Source organism: Thermobia domestica, chromosome 4, assembly GCF_964235325.1.
Source record: "Thermobia domestica chromosome 4, izTheDome1.hap1.1, whole genome shotgun sequence".
Taxonomy (NCBI): domain Eukaryota; kingdom Metazoa; phylum Arthropoda; class Insecta; order Zygentoma; family Lepismatidae; genus Thermobia; species Thermobia domestica.
The window spans coordinates 293,538,225-293,561,644 of record NC_137457.1 but is presented as its reverse complement, the minus strand read 5'-3'; the positions used below and the strand labels follow the sequence as shown (position 1 = coordinate 293,561,644).

Here is a 23,420-nt window from a genome sequence, read left to right as displayed (position 1 = left end):
AGACAGATGCTTTAGGCAGGTGGGTAATAACCATAATAATCGGACTACCTTGGAACAGATGAACTTCAGTTTTTACGGTGATTAAGCTTCCAAGTTTGTTACGGTATTTAGTTAGTTGGAAAGTAACAGCTATGTAATAGAACATAAGGTCAATATTTTTCTTATGAGTTTTACGTTTCATTAAGGTTATATTTGGCCTTATTTTTAAGCGTCTTAGATGGAAGATTTTATCACAAGATTCTTTGATTCTTTATTAATTCAACGGTTAGAAATTTGAATTATTAGGGAAAGACGAGTTCTGCTTTCATAACTATATGAATATAAAACATATTTCGTCTCTTCGAGAAACTTGAGTATGCAATTCCCACTCACTATACAAGGAGTAACTGATCAAAGTGATAATTAACCAGACTTACCTGAATTTCATCTGATGTTCACACCAATGCGTGACGTAAGAGTCCATCGCCAAATACATTCCACACACTTCACAAGGGTATGTTACTGGTGATACGTTATGCACCTTGGAAACATGATTTTCATAGTTTTTTGCAGGTCCTTCAATCACTAAATCACAAATTTGGCATGTTAATCGTTGTACGTACGGGCAGAAGAACAGGTACCTATGCATTTTATAATAGTCACTACTTTCTGGACGCATATTTTTCTGAATAATTTTCTTAATATTTTCCCAGTCACCGACCGAGAAGTGCCGCACTGCACGACCGTTGTCTGTTGGCAAATACAAAGGAAGCATTACTGGTAATTTTGCAACAAAAGAAAATACACGAATACATTACAAAGGTAATAGACCTTTGATTCCTACTTATTCTTAAATTAGCAATATAATGATCTTCATTTTTTCATTCGAACCTTTTACACTATAGTTTCCCGGGACGTCCCTCTTCAGCGTCTAAGGTAAGTGCTACTTTACATACTTCAACAGTTTTTCTCATTCTTATTACTCTATTATATAAATAAATATGTGTATACAGAAACAAATTTAGTTACTCTGATTGAACAGAATATTCTAGTTTATACGAAAGGGTGCTGAAAATTTTCAGTTTTCTACAGAAATATACAATATTTTTAAAGATAACCTGACTGACAATGTTTCAAACCTTATGAACTTATACAGCGAAATCTTTGAATGATGAAAATCGGTGGAACGTGATTACTTATCCATAAATGAAATTTGTCCACCCCACAGAGGTTACAAATATAGATTACTCATAGCTTATGAGCACTTGTATGCAGTATACAGTAAACGCAATCACTATAAATGTAAATAAACGCTATATCGAAATACTGTACTCAGTGTTCGAATTACTGGGAAGACGATGGGGAAATCTGCCTATGTAAAGAAACACAAGTATCGCTAGGGAACGTGTTTATAAGGGCGTATAACGCAAAATATACTGGTGGTACTTTTATTTGAGTTTTGCGTCCCCTGATTACGCCGTGTAGGCTAAAGGAAATGGCGATGAAAGAATAGAATGAAGGAAGTAGCATGAAATGGAAGAGTCATGAGACAGCGCACGCACACGATGTTTGCCTTAACAAGACCTATATCCAAGTATGTGTGCCTGACCAAAGTTTGCAGCTTTTAAAATAAATATGACTAAAGAAGTAACTACGAAGTGGTCAAAAAGTTTCGAAAATAGTTCTGTAACATGCCAAGAGATGCATGCACAGGTACAGGGAGCATTGACCTTCATAAGTCAGTGTGCCACCAGATATTGTCCTGTATACATCGGGAGATGTGCAGCTGGTGTTATTCTGACCATATGCGTTATCACGTCACGTCTACGATTTCACCATGGATAGCAAGTTAGAAAGACAAGCGGACGTGAAACTAGGCAAGTCCACCACAGAGCCACTTCACAAGATTCAAGGGCACGGTGCTACTGCAATGAATCGTTCGAGATGATTTGAGTGGCATACGTGTTTCAAGAGTGGAAGAACATCACTGGAAGACCACCGGAAATCAGGACAACCTTCAACGAGTACAACACCCGAAAATGTCAAAACCATTCCCCGTCGGTGCTCCCTGTGCTTGTGCGTGCAGTTTTCTGCTGCCATTTGTTGACGTATTACAGAACTAGTCTCGAAATTATTTGATACCACCTCATATATATTAATAATATTGTTACAGTTTGAGCAATTTATCAGGTATCCTCACAATCAAAAGTGCGTTCACATCTTGTTGCAGAGTATGTGATTACGACTTACGTCTCGGCAGATAAGATTGCATAAAAATCTGTGATATAGTTTTTATTTTGGCTAGATAATTAAGGAGCAAGTCTGCGGAGCCTCTGATTCGCAGCATCGGTGCAATATTGTGTCTGAAGAGATTCGGATTCTCAGTTTCTCGATTTCTTGTCTGATACGTTAAGGTAAGCACCACAATATGTATCGGTAACTGGTTAGATATATTTTTTTTTAATTTTTAAAAATCGATTATGCATGAGTAGTAAGGGCCTGACTATAGGAAACTTTTTGGCCCCTGGGTCCCTGCCTCAGGACCCATGGTCCCTGGCCGGGGTCAATGACCTAGGGGTACATAGGACCACCCCCTCTAAATTTTGGCAGGGGTACCTTGGCCCACCCCCTAAATTTTGGCAGGGGTACATAGGACCACCCCCCTTAAATTTTGGAAATTGCCAAATCTAAAAATTTGGTGTGGTAGCCTAGGACCATAGTATGTACCTCTATCAGTATTGGGTGTCTATGTCGTTCCCTTTCATGGGTAAAAAATAGCCAAAAATTTAAATTTCGGGTTTTTTTGACCTAATTTATCCCCTTTGATGAGGTATTATTACCCTATATAGTTATATGGGCGTATACAGGGGTCCATTACCTTTCATAACATATGGGTATATTAATGCACCCCTTGAAAAATTTGGGAGGGGTACCTAGGCCCACCCCTTAAATTTTTGGAAATTGCCCAATTTAAACATTGGGTATTATAGTACAGGACCCTAATATGTATCATGATAAATTTGGGCGGTCCACCTCGTTCCCTTCTAGGGGTACAAAATTGCCAAAATATAAACGTAAGCAATACGTTATACCACGTGTTTGGTTTTTGGTCGATTTTATCCCCTTTGATGAGGTGTTATTACCTTATATGGTTATATGGTCATGTATAGGGGTCCATTACCTTTCATAAGATATCGGTATATTTGTAGACTCCTTTAAAAATTTGGGAGGGGTACTTTGGCCCACCCCTTAAATTTTGGAAATTGCCCAATTTAAACATTTGGTATTATAGTACCGGACCCTAACATGTATTATGATAAATTTGGGTGGTCCACCTCGTTCCCTTTTAGGGGTACAAAATTGTCAAAATATAAACGTAAGCAATACGTTGTACCACGTGTTTGGTCTTTTGGCCCAATTTATCCTCTTGGATGAGGTTCTATTACCTTATATGGTTATATGGTTATGTATAGGGGTCTATTCCCTATCATAAGACATAGGTACATTTGTGCAATCCTTTAAAAATTTGGGAGGGGTACTTTGGCCCACCCCTTAAATTTTAGAAATTGCTCATTTTATATATTTGGTATTATAGTACTGGACCCTAACATGTATTATTATGATAAATTTGAGTGGTTCACCTCGTTCCCTTTTAGGGGTACGAAATTGCCAAATTTTACTACAACCACGTGTTTGGTATTTTGGTTCACCCCTTGGATGAGGTCCTATTACCTTATATGATTATATGGTTATGTATATTGGTCCATTCCCTATTATAAGACATGGGTATATTGATGCACCCCGGGAGGGGTACCTTGGCCCACCTCTTTATTTTGGAAATTGCCCAATTTAAACATTTGGTATAATAGTATAAGACCCTAATATATATTACTATAAATTTGGGTGGTCCATCTCGTTCCCTTTCATGGGTACGAAATTGCCAAATTTTAGTACAACCACGTGTTTCGTTTTGACCTAATTTATTCACTTGGATGAGGTCCTATTACCTAATATGATTATATGGTCATGTATAGGGGTCCATTTTCTATCATAAGACATAGGTACATTGATGCACCCCGGGATGGGTACCATAGCCAATCCCTTAAATTTTGGAAATTTTTCAATTTAAGCATTCGCTATCATAGTACATGACCTCAATATGTATCATGATAAATTTGGGTGGTCCACCTTGTTCCCTTTCATGAGTAAAAAAAAAATGCCAAAATATAAACATAAGCAATATGTTGTATCACGTGTTTGGTTTTTGGCCCAATTTATCCCGTTTGATGCGGTCTTATACCGTATATGGTCATATGGTCATGTATATAGGTTCATTTCCTTTCATAAGACATGAGTACATTGATGCACCCTTTAAAAAATTTGGGAGGGTATCTTGACTCATCCACTCAGTTTTAGAAATTGTTTAATATAAGCATTTGGTATCTTCGTACAGGTCTTCAATATGTACCACTATAAATTTGGATGGTCCACATCGTTCCCTTTCATGGGTAAAGAACTACCAAAAATTAAATTTCGGAGGTTATTGACCCTTTGATAAGTATTTAGCACGTTATATGGTTTATTACCCTTATATGTTTATGTGCCCTTTTAAATTTGGGAATTATCAAATAACAACATTCTAGGACCCATTGGTGTTCCTCTTATGGCCAAATATTCAAAATTTAAAGGTTATTGACCGGCTTTATTATTAAATGCGTACAGGATTTATTACTTTTTCATAAGACATAGGTGTATTTGTGTACCAATCTTAAATTTTGGAAGGGATACATTTCTTATTGTCATATCAATAATTGGTAATTGTTCTTTGGGTAAATCATTGTCAAATATGAGTATGATCACGTGATCAGTTATTGACCTATGATGGGATTAGGAGTCCAGGACATTGGTACATTGAAACTTTGTAGGATAATTTGAGAATGCGTCATTGGTATTGATTATTACAGCCAAATATAAACGTAAGCAATACGATGTACCACGTGATTGACCTTGATGAGGTAGTGTACAGGGATACATAGCTAACCTTATTGAATCTTATGACTCATAGTCTTAAGGGAATACATGCTACAACACTGGCAAAGTTATTGTTGATGCAATTTCATTGGTTGATCACTATCTTTCCTGCAATCTGATTGGTTGATCACTATCTTTCGTGCAATCTGATTGGTTGATGAATTTCAAATCTTTGCTGTATTCAGTTTTAAGTTTTGTTTAACATTTAAAAATCTTGGTTTCATTCAACATTTTGCACTCACTGATAAATATGATCAAAACCGTTTATTTGTTAACCGAATAATTAAAAAACCGGATAAAGTTTGACGGTTAACCGTGAAACGTAAAATTTTTAGTTTGAAATTTTTTTGTTTGAAACTTTTTGTTTGAATTTTTTTTGTTTAAAATTTTTTGTTTGAAATTTTTTTCGTTTGAAATTTTTTCGTTTCAAAATTTTTTTTGTTTAAAAATTTTTCGTTTGAAATTTTTTAAATTTTTTTCGTTTCAAAATTTTGTTTAAAATTTTTGTTTGAATTTTTCGTTTCCAAATTTTTTCGTTTGAAATTTTTTGTTTGAAAATTTTTGTTCGAAAATTTTGTTTAAAATTTTTTGTTTGAAATTTTTCGTTTCCAAATTTTTTGTTTGAAATTTTTTGTTTCAAAATTTTGTTGAAATTTTTTCGTTTCCAAATTTTTTGTTTCAAAATTTTGTTTGAAAATTTTTTGCTTCAAAATTTTGTTTGAATTTTTTTCGTTTGAAATTTTTTTGTTTGAATTTTTTTCGTTTCAAAATTTTGTTTCAAAGATTTTTGTTTCAAAGTTTGGTTTGACATTTTTAAAAGTTTGTGCACTCATTAGTAAAGAACCGGAACTGTTTAGAACTAAAACCTCTGGCAACATTATGGTGCAATAGTACACGTCAGAACCTGGGGTTGTACTTGAAATGAAAAAACACAATTCATTGAAATGGATCATTTTATTCCACTCCACATACATCCATACCAGATAGTGGTTCTGGATATTGTCGATACAATGTATTTTGAACTTCTTGCACTAGTTTGTCTTTAGCGTATAATTTTAACTCCAATTGAAGTCTTTTAAGGTCTAATGCAATATCAATTGGTGGAAACTCAATGTCCATTTGATCACAAATAAACTGTTTATCAATACAGGTATGCACCCACGAACGATGTTGACAACCATCACAATATCTAGATACATGTTGTACAATATGCATAACACATTTTTCAAAATAGTACTTTTTCAAGAATATACTTGTTTTGTTGCACACTTCCACTGCATGTTTCACACACTGAAATACGCTGATAAATTTGTTCCATTCCGTTTGTGTTAGATACACCATATTGCGAGGGACATGAAATGTACTCTTTTTACGTAACAGCACCATCTTCTCTTCGAGGACTGTACGCAGCACCACTTCATGATTTGAGCCTAATGATTTGACTATGGTCACATTTAGCTCATCATGAAAATAATCGTTCATTTGGTCGATTCGTGAACATAATATTTGCCATTCTTCACAGGTCAGTTGTACACCAAATTGTTCTGCTTTGCCCAATCGAATCACAGGTTCAAATGTTCTAGCACTGATACCAATCATCACATGTTTTGTTTGAAATATATTTATTGGATAATAGCTTGCGAAGATGAACTCTTTATCGTTAGAAGTACACATCTTTCCTCCTGAAAAGCACTTGCTCAAATGATTTCGTGGGATGACACTGTATTTGCTGGTTTATAGTTATTGCTGACGTCATTGGTAAGGAATGTGCTGACGTTTGAATTCATGATTTCATCACAGTTGCTGACGTCATGCCGACCAACCAAATTCATACAACTACGTCTGACGTGATGATTCATGATTTCATCACAATGGCTGACGAATCTGGCTGTGTACTAAATTCAAGTTGATGACTTCGACCCAAGAATCCTTTGTAACATAAAGATACAGATCCAGTATTTAAGAAACGTAGCAGTTCTTCTTGTTTTGATGCTTCCATGGATAAATATCTTGCTGGTAAAATTATATTCTTATCATTTTCAAGCTTCACTACGATTCTTAATCCAAACTTTGTAGGGATCATTTGGCTAGCTAAGATTCTATAAGGTACATTCTGTTGTAAATCAGTAATCTTGGTAAATGATTTCATCACATCACGTGTGTTTAGAAACTGCAGACAAGTAGCCATGATGATGTTATCATGAATACTAACGCGAACGATGACGCAAAACTGATGACGTTTCATTATCATGTTCTGACGTGTACTATTGCACCACAATGTTGCCAGAGGTTTTAGTTCTAAACAGTTCCGGTTCTTTACTAATGAGTGCACAAACTTTGAAACAAAAAATTTCAAACAAAAATCTTTGAAACAAAATTTTGAAACGAAAAAAATTCAAACAAAAAATTTAAACAAAATTTTGAAACGAAAAAAAATTTCAAACAAAACTTTCGAAACAAAAAGAATTTAAACAAAAAATTTGGAAACGAAAAATTTTGAAACGAAAAAATTTCAAACGAAAAAATTTTCAAACAAAAAATTTTAAACAAAAAAAAATTCAAACAAAAAGTTTCAAGCAAAAAAATTTCAAACTAAAAATTTTACGTTTCACGGTTAACCGTCAAACTTTATCCGGTTTTTTAATTATTCGGTTAACAAATAAACGGTTTTGATCATATTTATCAGTGAGTGCAAAATGTTGAATGAAACCAAGATTTTTAAATGTTAAACAAAACTTAAAACTGAATACAGCAAAGATTTGAAATTCATCAACCAATCAGATTGCACGAAAGATAGTGATCAACCAATCAGATTGCACGAAAGATAGTGATCAACCAATGAAATTGCATCAACAATAACTTTGCCAGTGTTGTAGCATGTATTCCCTTAAGACTATGAGTCATAAGATTCAATAAGGTTAGCTATGTATCCCTGTACACTACCTCATCAAGGTCAATCACGTGGTACATCGTATTGCTTACGTTTATATTTGGCTGTAATAATCAATACCAATGACGCATTCTCAAATTATCCTACAAAGTTTCAATGTACCAATGTCCTGGACTCCTAATCCCATCATAGGTCAATAACTGATCACGTGATCATACTCATATTTGACAATGATTTACCCAAAGAACAATTACCAATTATTGATATGACAATAAGAAATGTATCCCTTCCAAAATTTAAGATTGGTACACAAATACACCTATGTCTTATGAAAAAGTAATAAATCCTGTACGCATTTAATAATAAAGCCGGTCAATAACCTTTAAATTTTGAATATTTGGCCATAAGAGGAACACCAATGGGTCCTAGAATGTTGTTATTTGATAATTCCCAAATTTAAAAGGGCACATAAACATATAAGGGTAATAAACCATATAACGTGCTAAATACTTATCAAAGGGTCAATAACCTCCGAAATTTAATTTTTGGTAGTTCTTTACCCATGAAAGGGAACGATGTGGACCATCCAAATTTATAGTGGTACATATTGAAGACCTGTACGAAGATACCAAATGCTTATATTAAACAATTTCTAAACTGAGTGGATGAGTCAAGATACCCTCCCAAATTTTTTAAAGGGTGCATCAATGTACTCATGTCTTATGAAAGGAAATGAACCTATATACATGACCATATGACCATATACGGTATAAGACCGCATCAAACGGGATAAATTGGGCCAAAAACCAAACACGTGATACAACATATTGCTTATGTTTATATTTTGGCATTTTTTTTTTTACTCATGAAAGAGAACAAGGTGGACCACCCAAATTTATCATGATACATATTGAGGTCATGTACTATGATAGCGAATGCTTAAATTGAAAAATTTCCAAAATTTAAGGGATTGGCTATGGTACCCATCCCGGGGTGCATCAATGTACCTATGTCTTATGATAGAAAATGGACCCCTATACATGACCATATAATCATATTAGGTAATAGGACCTCATCCAAGTGAATAAATTAGGTCAAAACGAAACACGTGGTTGTACTAAAATTTGGCAATTTCGTACCCATGAAAGGGAACGAGATGGACCACCCAAATTTATAGTAATATATATTAGGGTCTTATACTATTATACCAAATGTTTAAATTGGGCAATTTCCAAAATAAAGAGGTGGGCCAAGGTACCCCTCCCGGGGTGCATCAATATACCCATGTCTTATAATAGGGAATGGACCAATATACATAACCATATAATCATATAAGGTAATAGGACCTCATCCAAGGGGTGAACCAAAATACCAAACACGTGGTTGTAGTAAAATTTGGCAATTTCGTACCCCTAAAAGGGAACGAGGTGAACCACTCAAATTTATCATAATAATACATGTTAGGGTCCAGTACTATAATACCAAATATATAAAATGAGCAATTTCTAAAATTTAAGGGGTGGGCCAAAGTACCCCTCCCAAATTTTTAAAGGATTGCACAAATGTACCTATGTCTTATGATAGGGAATAGACCCCTATACATAACCATATAACCATATAAGGTAATAGAACCTCATCCAAGAGGATAAATTGGGCCAAAAGACCAAACACGTGGTACAACGTATTGCTTACGTTTATATTTTGACAATTTTGTACCCCTAAAAGGGAACGAGGTGGACCACCCAAATTTATCATAATACATGTTAGGGTCCGGTACTATAATACCAAATGTTTAAATTGGGCAATTTCCAAAATTTAAGGGGTGGGCCAAAGTACCCCTCCCAAATTTTTAAAGGAGTCTACAAATATACCGATATCTTATGAAAGGTAATGGACCCCTATACATGACCATATAACCATATAAGGTAATAACACCTCATCAAAGGGGATAAAATCGACCAAAAACCAAACACGTGGTATAACGTATTGCTTACGTTTATATTTTGGCAATTTTGTACCCCTAGAAGGGAACGAGGTGGACCGCCCAAATTTATCATGATACATATTAGGGTCCTGTACTATAATACCCAATGTTTAAATTGGGCAATTTCCAAAAATTTAAGGGGTGGGCCTAGGTACCCCTCCCAAATTTTTCAAGGGGTGCATTAATATACCCATATGTTATGAAAGGTAATGGACCCCTGTATACGCCCATATAACTATATAGGGTAATAATACCTCATCAAAGGGGATAAATTAGGTCAAAAAAACCCGAAATTTAAATTTTTGGCAATTTTTTACCCATGAAAGGGAACGACATAGACACCCAATACTGATAGAGGTACATACTATGGTCCTAGGCTACCACACCAAATTTTTAGATTTGGCAATTTCCAAAATTTAAGGGGGGTGGTCCTATGTACCCCTGCCAAAATTTAGGGGGTGGGCCAAGGTACCCTGCCAAAATTTAGAGGGGGTGGTCCTATGTACCCCTAGGTCATTGACCCCGGCCAGGGACCATGGGTCCTGAGGCAGGGACCCAGGGGCCAAAAAGTTTCCTATAGTCAGGCCCTTACTACTGCATGTCTATTTTTCAAAACATTCGTCTCCAGAGATAAGGTACAGAGAAGAGAAAGAAAAAATACAACGATAATTATCTATCAAGTGATAACTATCTTCAGAAGTGCACTTCATGCAGTGCAAGTAATTTAAACTTTCTTCTTCCCTTAAGATAATTTTCTTCTTCAATCAAGATAAGCTGACTATAAAAAAAGTTAATCATGGTCAAAAACTAAGTTTCAACGGAACGGTTCAAAGTCTTATACATTTCGGTCATTTTATGAATACAAAATGGGAAATTAAAATATTTTAGAAAATTACCCCCTTTACGAGCAGAACGTTCGAAAACATGGCCACTTCTTTAAATTGGGAATTGACCTAACTAGATTAATCTCACTAAAATGAGAAGCTCCTGAGATATTTAATTTTTGGTGTATATGTTAATTTTTCCCCTTTAGGATACGCATTTTAATAGAAATTGCATAATAAAAGCCCTTGCCTAGCCAAGGGCTATGTTCGGAAATTCATTTCAAACGATTCAGTTGTTTTCAAATGATGATGACACAGACAAGGTCGTTGTCATTTTTATATGTTTACAAAATATTAAACACATAGCTTCTTAGAAATGGAATTTTAAAAAATGCTAGGGTACTTATCCATTTAATTTTAATAAGGAATTTTATAGAAATCAGGTTTCATCTCCCTCACTTTAGGGTCTCGTGAGACACTTAAACTACTACCTTCTCATTATCACACATTTTAATGAAAAGTATCATGACAGAAACAGAATTCGAAAATAAGCTAAGCTCAATAATCCATTAAGAACGATCAGCCATTTTCCAGTGATGATGAAAGCTACAACGTCCGTTTGAAGTTGAGAAAAAATAAAATGTGCCCTTTCTGCTTCTTCCAAGTTTTGTTGTAGGATTGGCGTTTACTTACATGTCCATCCTACCGTGACGATACGTTAACCACTACGAAATATGTATAAAATTAGTGTGCCGGTATGCCAGAAGTCTCGGGTTCGAGCTTCAGTCCAGTCAGCCACTTTTTCGCTCTTTGCGTTAGAATTCACACCTATAGAGGATCTAGTGTATAAATTAATTATCAGTTGTTTCCTTCTTTCGTTAGTATGTTTGAAATCACAACCGTCATAAGGTGCTCGATATATGAACACAGGATTGTCCAAGCACAGCAGGGGTCTGGTACAACCCACGTGCTCCAAGATGAAAAATGAAATGAAATTTTTGAGTTTTACGTCCCACGGATATGCCAGCTAGGCTAAAGAATACCCTGTAGCTTCCCTGAACCCTGTAGCTAAACTGGAAACGCATTTATTTCTCCAAGAATTTAATACATAATCCATAGCTGGCCTCATTTATCCCACATTCAACAGCTAATGTGAAGCTATCCCTGAACTTCAGTATATTTATAGGCTCCTAAAAGCTTAGCATTAGACTTTCAATACATTAATATTTCGATCCAAAGATATCTTCAAGTTTTGACGCAAATTGAAACTTTCTTAAAGCCTTTTACTCTCTTAGTATTATTCTTTACATCTACAGAATGATTTCAATTAACTCCAAAATACAACTTCATTCCAGTACTATGTAATGAGAATTGAGGTGAAGTGTGGTCTAGAAACTTGATAGCCCACTGTACTCAAAATCTACCAACGCATTTTACCTGACAATAATTTAATCATTATAATAATTATTAAAAATTTAAGCACAAAGTCCCTGAATAAGTAATATTGAAGGGAAATTCGAGCAGGTTCTAAGAAAATGCAGTTTTGCGCGTTAATTTCAAATTTCAAACGGCTTTAAAAAACTGTTCCTGTGATTTATCAATTTTTTTCGATCACACCTCTCAATTCGCGAGTTCATTGAACGTAATTCAAGGTCAGCCAACGATGTATTATATTGAAAACTTTACGCCACTCTTAACCTACAGAAACTCAAAAAATACTAAAACAAGGCCATGCGTCTATATCCATGGTTAAATCAACGTTTAATCAAGCGAAAAAGAATTTTGAGTTATATTTTATTTTGAAAATAATTTTAAAATATACATATATACATTGTATTTTGATTAAAAATATTTAAATTTATATACACATTATATCTTCACGTCTTCACGAAGAAAAGCAGCTCATTGTCTTTTCAACCTGAAAAATAAGAAATTCCAATAAATAAAGCAACCTCTTCAACATTTACAGTATATTTTAACTTCTTTTCTGAAATAAGTTACGATGGAACTACCTATAACTATCGTGTTCAAATTTACTTTTTTTTTTTTTTTTTTTTTGGAACTAGTCTACGTTGCTTTTCCAAAGGCCAGTCTTTATACATGATATCCGATCGACTCCAGTTGGGAATTTTCTGAACGCGCTACAGAAGTTCGAATACCAGCTACTGTATATGTCTCTGTCTCGTAACTCAGTGCAGAACAAATGACAAGAATTTTCGGAATGATTAAAAAAAAAAAAATCAAAAGATTGCTATCTTGATCAATAGTTAGTATTTGGATAATAATTTAGTTTTATTCTTGCAAATCTTTACAGGATTAGCACGAGTTCCATGCAATTGATTCCACAAGTTCTGCTCCAATGATGAAGTTCATTCCACAAAAAAATTCGCATGGGAAGGGGGGGGGGGGAGAGAAAAAACTTAATCTTTACATCTTGGAAAAAAATTAAAACTATACACATGTTACTGTACCCCTCCCTTCTTGTCGTACACCGATTTTTAAACATCAAATAATAGCATAAAAGCAAGAAATATAATCAGGTCACAAATGATAAGTTGCGACGGCCGTACGATAAGCGTAAGTCTTGAGTCAGCTTTTTGATGCACAATACATTCCTGTGCTGTTACCCTATTGGCAGGCTGAGTCAAATATGCAACAGCAGCGTACAAAGATTCCAACCTTTACCCAACTATATATTCTGCACTGATTGGCTTTTCTTTACAATACCTTCAAATCAAAATTAGTACGTAATTCTCGTTATACCTGGATGCAACCTAAGTGAAGAATATTGTTGGAAGTCAGTATATAAAAAATTGAAACCCTCTCTTACACATGTACGAAATAAACTTAACCATATAAAGTTTCTTTAAATGATAAAAAGAATGAAACTGTAATACCAGGAATAAAATTCAAGTTTTTCTTCTTTAAAAATAAACCATTGATCAATCTTTGTCAGTGCTTCAATGTGTTGAAAACAATTCAAACTTTCAAAGGTATTCTACTCTACTCTCTTACCCACATTAATGACCAGGGCTCATGTTCTGTAGGAAAAAAAAGGAAAAGAGAGAGAGAGAGAGAGAGAGAGAGAGAGAGAGAGAGAGAGAGAGAGAGAGAGAGAGAGAGATAAATCTGAAATAAAATTAACGAATGTTGACTTGAACAATGAGCCGATCACCTCGTCAGTTTCGATGGCGAGAAAAAAATAGTCAGAATGGATGACGTAATTATTTAAGCCCAAGTATCTTACTACAGTGCATCACATAGAACATGGATATATATATATATATATGGACAATTATTTCTAATCGGAAAGAACATAACGTCGAACACTTACATTGTATTTATTCTGCTCTGTGCTTGCTGAAACCAACACTGGATGTATACTTTTACATTATGCCTGTCCGTGTCATCCTCTGTTCTCGCTGCCATGATATCTACACGAAAGTAAGTATATTTAGTGTGGAGAAAATGAGTATGGAAACAAATTGTTCTATTAAACAACATGTCTTACACCTGTACTTCTTTTAGATTGTTGGCTCGCTTTTATGTCACTTTTCTCGACATTCGATAGAGGTGGTCGAGAAGGCAGGAACACTGCTCATACCTCAGTTGCGGCTTTATTTGATTTTAATTAGTGGTCATTTGGGGCTTTAATTGTCTGCGGAACGTTCCGGTTTATTTTATAGTATTAGGCTAACTATATTACGCTTAAGGTCTTGATAAGATATTCTTTTCGAGTACCCTCCCTACGACTAGAAATAAGGTATTTAAACAACATGAAAATGAAATATTTAAGTTTTACGTCCTACGGTTATGCCGGCTAGGCTAAAGAATACGATGATGATGAGAAATGAATGAAATGGTGAAATGAAAAAAATGGGAGGAAACGGTAGAACCCTGAGAAAATCCACGCACACGGTGTTTGTCCATCACAAAGTTCACTTGGCGTAAGATGGGATCGAACCAAGGACCCCATGCACCAGAGGTGAACGCTATACCACTGAGCCACCGCGGCCTTTTATTTATATATATATATATATATATTTATAAATGACTAACAACTTTAAAAGCCTCTTTCGGTAGTACACTACATGGCTAATTTTTGAAAGCTCTGAGTGAGTGTGGTTTCCTAAATTGAAGACGTCGGTACAAGAAGACGACAGCTCCAGTTTATACAAGATTTGATGCAAGAATGGAATAGCTCTGAGAGCAGTCTCGTTTTCACCTAAGAGTGAACAGTGGTACACCTTTTCTTTAATATATTAGGGGCTATTTCTTGACGTTCCGTTTTATACTAAATTAAACAGATTTTTATTTCTTTATGTTTATCAAGTAAAATTGGAGCTACCTCCTTCTTGCATCGAGGTCTTCATTTTTACAGTTCAACATCCGCTGCATTTCTTTAAATATGTGATTTTATAGCTCATGATTGAAGATACATAATAGTATGAAAACTGAAAGAAAAAACGCATTATTTATAATTTTAAAGAAAATAAAATGAAATCCTTGAGTTTTACGTCTCACGGTTAAGCCGGTTAGGCAAAAGGAGACGGTTATTATGAGAAATGAATGAAATGGTGGAATGAAGAAAGTGGGAGGAAACGGGAGAACTCCGAGAAAATCCACGAGCACGGTGTTTGTCCACCACAAAGTCCACATGGCGCGAGCTGGGATCGAACTAGGGACCCCAAGCACCAGAGGCGAACGCTCTACCACTGAGCCACCGCGATTTGATTACATTTGATTACCTTGCTACAAATTGAGCTCTCCTAATTATGGAAAAAGAAAACTGATTTCTTTTAGACTTCACATTATAAATTATGACAGGTTACAATGGTACAAGTGTCATCGTGTTAACTTCACAACTTTGAGTTTTACATCTTGCACTTATCTGAACTTATTTTTACCATTTTCTTAAAATGGTAAACAACTTTGTTGGAGATAGGTACTAAAGATTTTGTCAAAAGAAATCATCTTGATACCTTGAAACAATACATAGTATCCAGTAAGCCTCAAAAGGCACGACAAACACATGATATAGTACGCATGTAACTACCTTTAATTTTATAATTGTAGAAAGTGTATAATACAACGAAAAGACCCCCCTTGGATTATACTTCGTAAAAATAGGAAGAAACAATGAAGAATCTAATCATAGAAGCACTAAAAATTACCAGGTTTTTAACAATATATATATATATATATATATATATATATATATATATATATATATATATATATATATATATATATATATATATATATATATATATATATATATATAATTGGCAAATAGTCTTTACAATCGCGGTGGAAAATATTTTGTAGATAGAAGTGAAAGAATTAATATTAAGAGTGGGTAATTGAACACCAGCAGAGTACAAGAAAAATTGGAATAAAGTAATCAGTAAACTTACCCAGTACTTTCTTGCAAAGAGGTGTTCTAGCAAACTGCCTCTTTCCAAATCTATTCCCATGACCTTTTCCTGAGTAGGACATAGTCAAAGCGAACTCATTGTTTATGAGTCTTCCCAATATGCGGTTCACTAATGCTCTCGTCTTCTTTCCCACGTACCCCAGCAGCAAGTGATTTTTCTGTTAAAAAAAATAAAAAATAAAAAATAAATAAGGAACATTAAGAATAACTAAACTAATAGTTTAATATGAACGTAAACCAAGATTTAAATCTTAAAAATCAACGTAATACATGCCATAATTTTAATTTAAAGTACAAGACAGGTCCAATTTAATTAATAAATTTGTTTCATTGAAATCACTAAAAATAAAACACAAATCTACTCTACATACTATTTTATACATAAAACGTGACGTTAAATAAACAAAGTGAAACAAAAAACAAAAAAAACAACAAAAAAGAAAAAAAGAATGGGACTTTAATGGCCATGTTTCAGAATCTCCCACTGCTTGCGAAACAAAATTTGTATATAGGATATCTAGATACTGAAACAAAACTAAGTACTGACACTTCTTTTATAAAATTCGTATCGCAGTTGGCAACAGATTCTAGAACACATCTTGAGATAAATCTCAGTCCTTGAACTGTCACTGATAAAGTCCTTGTTTTCAAGCCAGATATTTTTTTAAAATGTGGATTTTCGATATCTGACAACTTCGAAACATTACAAATCACACCCATGTTAAAGAGTGATTTGTTCCTTTGGTATGAAGATTTATTCTTTTGGGACTTTTTTAAAGGTAAATTTTAGACTTTCAATCAAACAGCTACTGCATTATCACTATTCTAGGATTCTAGTTCATATCTCATTCTCTTCAGAATAAAGCAGGACCATTTGCATGTTCGTATCATACACCTGAAAAGAGGAATTAGAGAAAAACAGGGAATTTATTCTGAAAAATCCATTTTTAAAAGTTTAGGCACTTTTGGACCGGCCCTGTGTTAACGAGAGACGAAGGAGAAAAGAATCCATCACACGTGTACTCTGATGGTCATGTCGACGACATATATATGTGTTCTTGGATTCTATAAAACATTTTAGACAGCATTTGCGGGAAAACAAAATAAGCCTTTTGCGTTGTACTCTTGAAGGTCAAATAGATGACGTCATGACACCCATCAACTTGACCAGCTCCTCAAAACACGTGACCTGTTTCGCAATGTATGTACAACTGAACAATCATGAAATGCAACAACAGATGTTAAATGAGCATTTTAAAACAATATACATGTATGGTATATATATATATATATATATATATATATATATATATATATATATATATCTATAGTGCGTTCCACGAATAACTCCTGAAGAAACTAAGGCAGATAGAAATATGAAACCTTTTGTAATCTTCAAGAGACATAAAAGGCAACATTATGCTGATAAGGAGAATCTCCTATGAACGGGGCCTAAGGGGGTTACGGGTGGTAACTACAAAAGTTGAAATAGCAACCTCTGTCGTGTGGTATCTCGTTTGAAAGGTAATCACATGTAGAGATCAGACCATGTTCACAACCAACTCTAAAGTCTAACGTAAGCCTAGTTCGGAACGAACACACAATACACGTACCACGCATTTAGCAGTGTAACAGTATTGTAAATACAAAACATGCAAATTGAAGTGAAACGGATAGAAAAGAGAGTACCATAACATTATTAAAAAAACACCCTCCGTGGCTCTAACCTCGGACCGCACATGCACTGAACGCACGCGTTACCACTGCGCTACTGACGAACTGCTTCTCTTGCAGGCGAGGAGATGTAAACTCAAAATCAATTCAACTCATCTCAACCTTTCAAACGAGCTACCACACGATGGGGGATATTATTTAAAATTTTGGAGTTACCCCCCATAACCCCTTTGGGTCCCCCGCATGGGGGGTTCTGCTTATCAGCATAATGTCTTTTATGTCCTTTGAAGGTTACACAAGGTTTCATGTTTTTATCTGCCTTGGTTTCTTCAGGAGACGGGCCTTAGTATTATTCGTGGACATATACACCATAAATCCCAAGAGGGTTAACCAGCAAATTTTCGGTATACAGTGAATGTGGTTCATCGTTGTAAATATGATGATGCAATATTTCGAAACTGACCCTGAAGAGCTTAAAGAAAGAAACGGAGAATTGTACGTGGTTGATTTTTCTTAATAGATTACGGACACTGTATTCAGAAACTCATTCCAGAAGGTGCTATGTAATGATATGGTGAACATTGTGGAAGAAAAAGACATTATCCTGAGTAACTGTACAACCACAGCCCATTATAGACGTGTTCAATTGCACAAGCAGCAGGGAAATGCAATAATTAGGTATCTCAAACGTAGATCAAAATAACTGGTGGACCCCGAAAGACGGAGTACAATCTAGATTTCCAATATTTATTAGTTCTAAATAAATACAATAAGATTTGTAAATATAATCTATACTTACCAATACTTTAGCAAACTTCTTGTTTGTTTCAACTGCATTGCACATTTTTTCAAACCCGTCGACGGAATTAATGGGCAAAATTGATAATTCGTCACCAAATTCTTCTTTTTTTTTCTTCAATTCCATAGCCCGTGATTCTCGACAGGAATTCCATAATTTTGTCAACTTTCGTATGGAGAGCTTCCTGACGTTCATACACGCTCATTATGGAAGCGTGCATTTGTGAATACTTTTTGTCTTTAAAAACAATAACAAAAAAAAAAAAAAAAAAGGAAGAAAAAAGATTAGGTGAAGTTGGAGGTGTGAAATTTGGCACTAAAACTCCTAAAAATAACCGGGATACGTGCTTTAGCGGTTTCGAAACTTCCGTTTCAAAGTGGGTGAAAGGTAACAGTTTTTACAACGTTAAACTTTCTCCATTGTTTACTCAGAAAACAATTTTGACCTCTTATCTAAAAAATAATTCAATACGTAATTAGCGATTACGAAACTTCTGTTTGTAAAAGGGGGAGATAAGGGACAATCAAATATACAGTGAAAACTGTCTATGTTGGCCACCATCGGTTCCACTCAAAAGTGGCCAACTCATAGAAAATAAGTGTGATCAGTGTATTTTTAGAATAGGATTTTTAGTATTACTTGATTGTCAAATTTTAATAAGCAATGGCACGACAGCTATTTTTAAATAATGTACTGTACATCTTTTATTCTTTTTGGCACATATGCATATTCTAATTTTGTAGTTCTTGTATAGTATCGTCTACCTCTTGTTAATGAGCTACAAGTGTTTCCCTTGGAGCAAAAGATGTTTTGAAAAAATCTTTAGGGGATTCATATTTCAAAACCACCGCTACCTTTCGACAAGCCATCAGCTGCCAATAGTTGACAATTGAGATGGTTAGTTTTAACCTTGAGAATTTTCCGGAATTACAAAAGCTCCCCACTGATGAGAGGAGCCAATATAGCTAATGGTTGTATGGAAAACCAGACAGGGTAAACAAATAAGTATAACTATTTTCTGAATTCCTATACGTGCTTTTTCTTATAAACACCTTCCTTTACCATCCCTTTATCAGGACAGTGTTCTGGCCATTGATCTTCAAGAACAAATCGTCGAAATTCATGCTTCTTTGTCTGAGTGACAAATACAGAACATCTACGTCTTATATGGGAATACGAAAGAGTTAAAAAAAAAGTTAAATAAATAAATTTAAAAAAAAAAAAAAAACAGTATTTTGCGTGACTAAGAAACGCAAGTAAATTTAACATTATCATCATAGGGTAAACATTACTTCACTGCGGTCAACTTCCAAGATAGACAGGTGGCCAACTTACAGAGTAATAAGTAATTAATAAAATTTCCCATTTTGCGAATAGGTGATGATAAATACGATAAATCTGACAAGCTAGCAATACATGTTTAAAGAACACACGGAATACCGAATACGCTTTCATGACGGATTATTATACTTGAGGTATCGCAAAGCACAGTTGTATTTAGCTCAGGGGTGTAGTGTTGGACTAGTTTTGAGTTGATTTTAAGTTTAGCGTCCTTTCGGTAGCAAGACTATATGAGACGTGGACCTACAGTTTAATGTGGGTTCCGAACTACATGAGTACCTGCCGGGAACTGAACCTGGGACGCCACGCCAGTGAATACTAAAAATCGAAACGTCGTATATTCAAGCCTGGTAGGGATTTTTTATTTAAGTCTTCAAGTAGAAATGTATTAAGTGCAGAATGCTTAGATAAGTATAGTACAATTTACGAAAAGAGAGAAAATACATTATTATAATACATTATTATAGTGAGAATTTTAATATTTGTGCTTCTCTAGGACAAATATTAAGCGTTCTGACTGTAAGTTCTTGCTTCATTTCTTTTACCTAGAATATTCTAATTTCCATAGTGTTTCAGTGATCAAATAAACGTTGCATCTCTCTTTCTCTTCTCTATACATAATCTTTGGAGATGAATGTTCCGACAAATATGCTGCAGAATCGATTAGAAAATAAATAAATAAGACAATGTGCACACTGTACAGTCACTGATACATATTGTAGTGCTTAGCTTAAGGGGGCAGTCTACTAAATATTTTTTAAAAGCTAACAATGTTTCTTTTGCCCGTTTCTCATAAGTGAAAAGAGATAATGAAATGTAACTTACCACAATAATAGATAATGTTATTCTACACCCAAAAATGACGAATCGGAAGAACTTTCAGTGTTGCCATCCATAGAAATCACAGTGTGACCAGAATTTGAATTACTCAAAAATCTAGGTAAAGGCAGCGACTAGAAAAATGACCTCAACGGTAATTGATGACGTATCATGTTGTCTTGGTTCCTTGTTAACCACATTTTAAATAATATTTGTATTTATTTTGTAATAACTTATGTAAGTTATTACAAAATAAACCCATATGTGATTTAAAAATTAATTAACAAGGAACTAAGACAACATGATAAGTCATCAATTATTGTTGAGTTCATTTTTCTAGTCGCTGCCTTAACCTAGATTTTTGGGTAATTCAAATTCTGGTCACACTGTGATTTCTATGGATGGCAACACAAAAAATTCTTCCGATTCGTATTTTCGGGTGTAGAACAACATTATCTATCATCATGGTAAGTTATATTTCATTATCTTTTTTCACTTAAGGAAAAACGGGCACAAGAAAAATTGTTAGCCTTTGAAAAATATTTAGTAGTCTGCCCCCTTAACATATCGGACAAAAAAATCGAGGAATTGAGAATCCGAATCTTTTCAGAGATATTACATTGATGTTGCCAATCTAGGCCTTAACTATATACATTTGTTTCTTATTTCTCTAGTCAAAATAAAACCCATATCACAGATTCTTATGCAACCTGTCTTTCCTGTGAGTCATTCGTGGTCACATACTCTGCAAGATGATGTGAAGGTCCTTTTAATCATAAGAACGTTTCAGGTAATCATCTTTAGAGGAGGACGAGGAGTACGCATGATTTAAGATTAATTCCGTTAAGAGAGAGAATTTCTGTTGACGCCACTGAGATATGTAATATATAGGGTGGCCCAAAAGTAGATATACAATCCTACAAAGTATGACATGTTAGTTTTTATAAGATAGTTAGTTTATTTGCTTCTGTCTGTTTCAAGCTTAAGGTATGAGTGAAGATAGTTACCAACAAATAATTAAGAAACTAAGTCACTACCTGAATGGATAACAATAAGAAAATTTTATAAAATGTCATGAGCCGGACTGTATACCTACTTTTGGGCCACCCTGTATAAGTGATATTCGGAGTAGAAATATAATGCTGTCACAGATGCTAGTTATTTTGAAATTTATATTTAATAATTATCTTTCGTCATGATTATTTACAGTAGACTGTTTTTAATTATTTCAAGCGGCACTTAATGTAATATAGATATTCAACTGAGACGTATGTCACACGTATGAAATTAAAAACATACACGGGTAAATACATTTCTTTTTAGGTGGAAAGATACTTGCAGTTTTACGTAGGAAGTGGATAAAACAGATCTTTGGTTTTCCAAGAAATATGCAAGGATAAAGTAAGCATACACAACGTTGCATGAAAGATTTTAATAATTCTAAAATTAAGATTCCTATACGTAAAGTGAAATTCAATAAAAAGCTTCTACTTCTGTGGCAATGAATCTTCAAGCTCTTTAAGTCATATGGTTAATTTTAAATAATTGTCATATATTTGCAAAACAAATCAACTTATATAAACTACCTCCTACCTACAATCATTCCTCAATTTTACCGAGAATTCGCGAGCAACCAACCAAATCTGGAAGCAGCCGATTCAGTCCGAAAGTTATGGTTTTAAATTTAAAATATTGAATTTCTTGCCTGTAGAATTACAGTATATTTACGTGTAAAAAAAAACTAAATAAATAAATAAAAAATCGCGTATCCTGTAAAAAAGTTTTCCAAAGTACCTTCCTTTTTTTATATTTATTCAAAACTTTCTAACTTTGAACAAGATAAATAACAAGACTTCAAAAAAAGTAAACATTACTGGAAGATACATTTTTATTACATTTGTTTAGTAATAGCATCAAATAATTAAATTAGAAGCAGAAAAAGATCGTAATTATGAGCTAATTTACGTACAATAATAGAAGAGGACTATTGTAGAGGGAAATTCTTCTAGTTATCGCCATAGTAAATGAATTTTGTAGAAATGGAAAGCTCATTTTCCAGAAAATCGCCAGATACTCCCCAAATAGCTGTTTGTCATTACTCGTTTCCATTTACTTTGGTCAAGGCTGAACCTTCACACTTCATTTAGAAGAACTGGGCTATCACTGACTTAGGGCTAAATGCGAAACATTTTAGCAAATTTTATCCAGTCTCTTCCTGTCATGGTATTTTTATATTACCTGCAAATCCAACTACTATCTATTTCATAAAGATAGGCCCCTGACTTCGTGGTGCTGCCGTGACGTTCAGTCAAAACTTATATTGCATTGTCGTACCTCGTTGGAATTCCTGAAATGTTGTCTTTTCAATACTTAAGACATAAAAATTTTCTTTGTACTATGTAGTGAGAAAAAAAATAAAAATTAATGAAAAAGTGCGTATTTTTTCGTACTTTTTTGGTAGATCAATGTTTATAGTACTATATCTCAGAAAAGAGATCACGTGAAATAATTTCCTGTGTACAATACGTAAATGCATCCATTAACTGTAAGTTGTGAGAATTTCAATTTTCATCACTTGATACTTTTTGTGTAATTAAAACAAATGTACGACGCTCTGATCTCCTTTACCATGGTAGTTAGAG

The 23,420-nt window shown here is 34.3% G+C and overlaps 1 protein-coding gene across 3 annotated transcripts in view; it reads right to left on the bottom strand.

Moving 5' to 3' along the window:
* LOC145684187 (uncharacterized) overlaps window positions 1-23,420 on the bottom strand; it is a 60,383-nt gene that overhangs the window by 24,129 nt on the left and 12,834 nt on the right. For all 3 annotated transcript variants that reach the window (XM_081756205.1, XM_081756204.1, XM_081756203.1), the window contains one exon: window positions 417-729. In XM_081756205.1, the coding sequence (XP_081612331.1) occupies window positions 417-729 (313 nt within the window). The remainder of the gene's footprint in view (window positions 1-416; window positions 730-23,420) is intronic.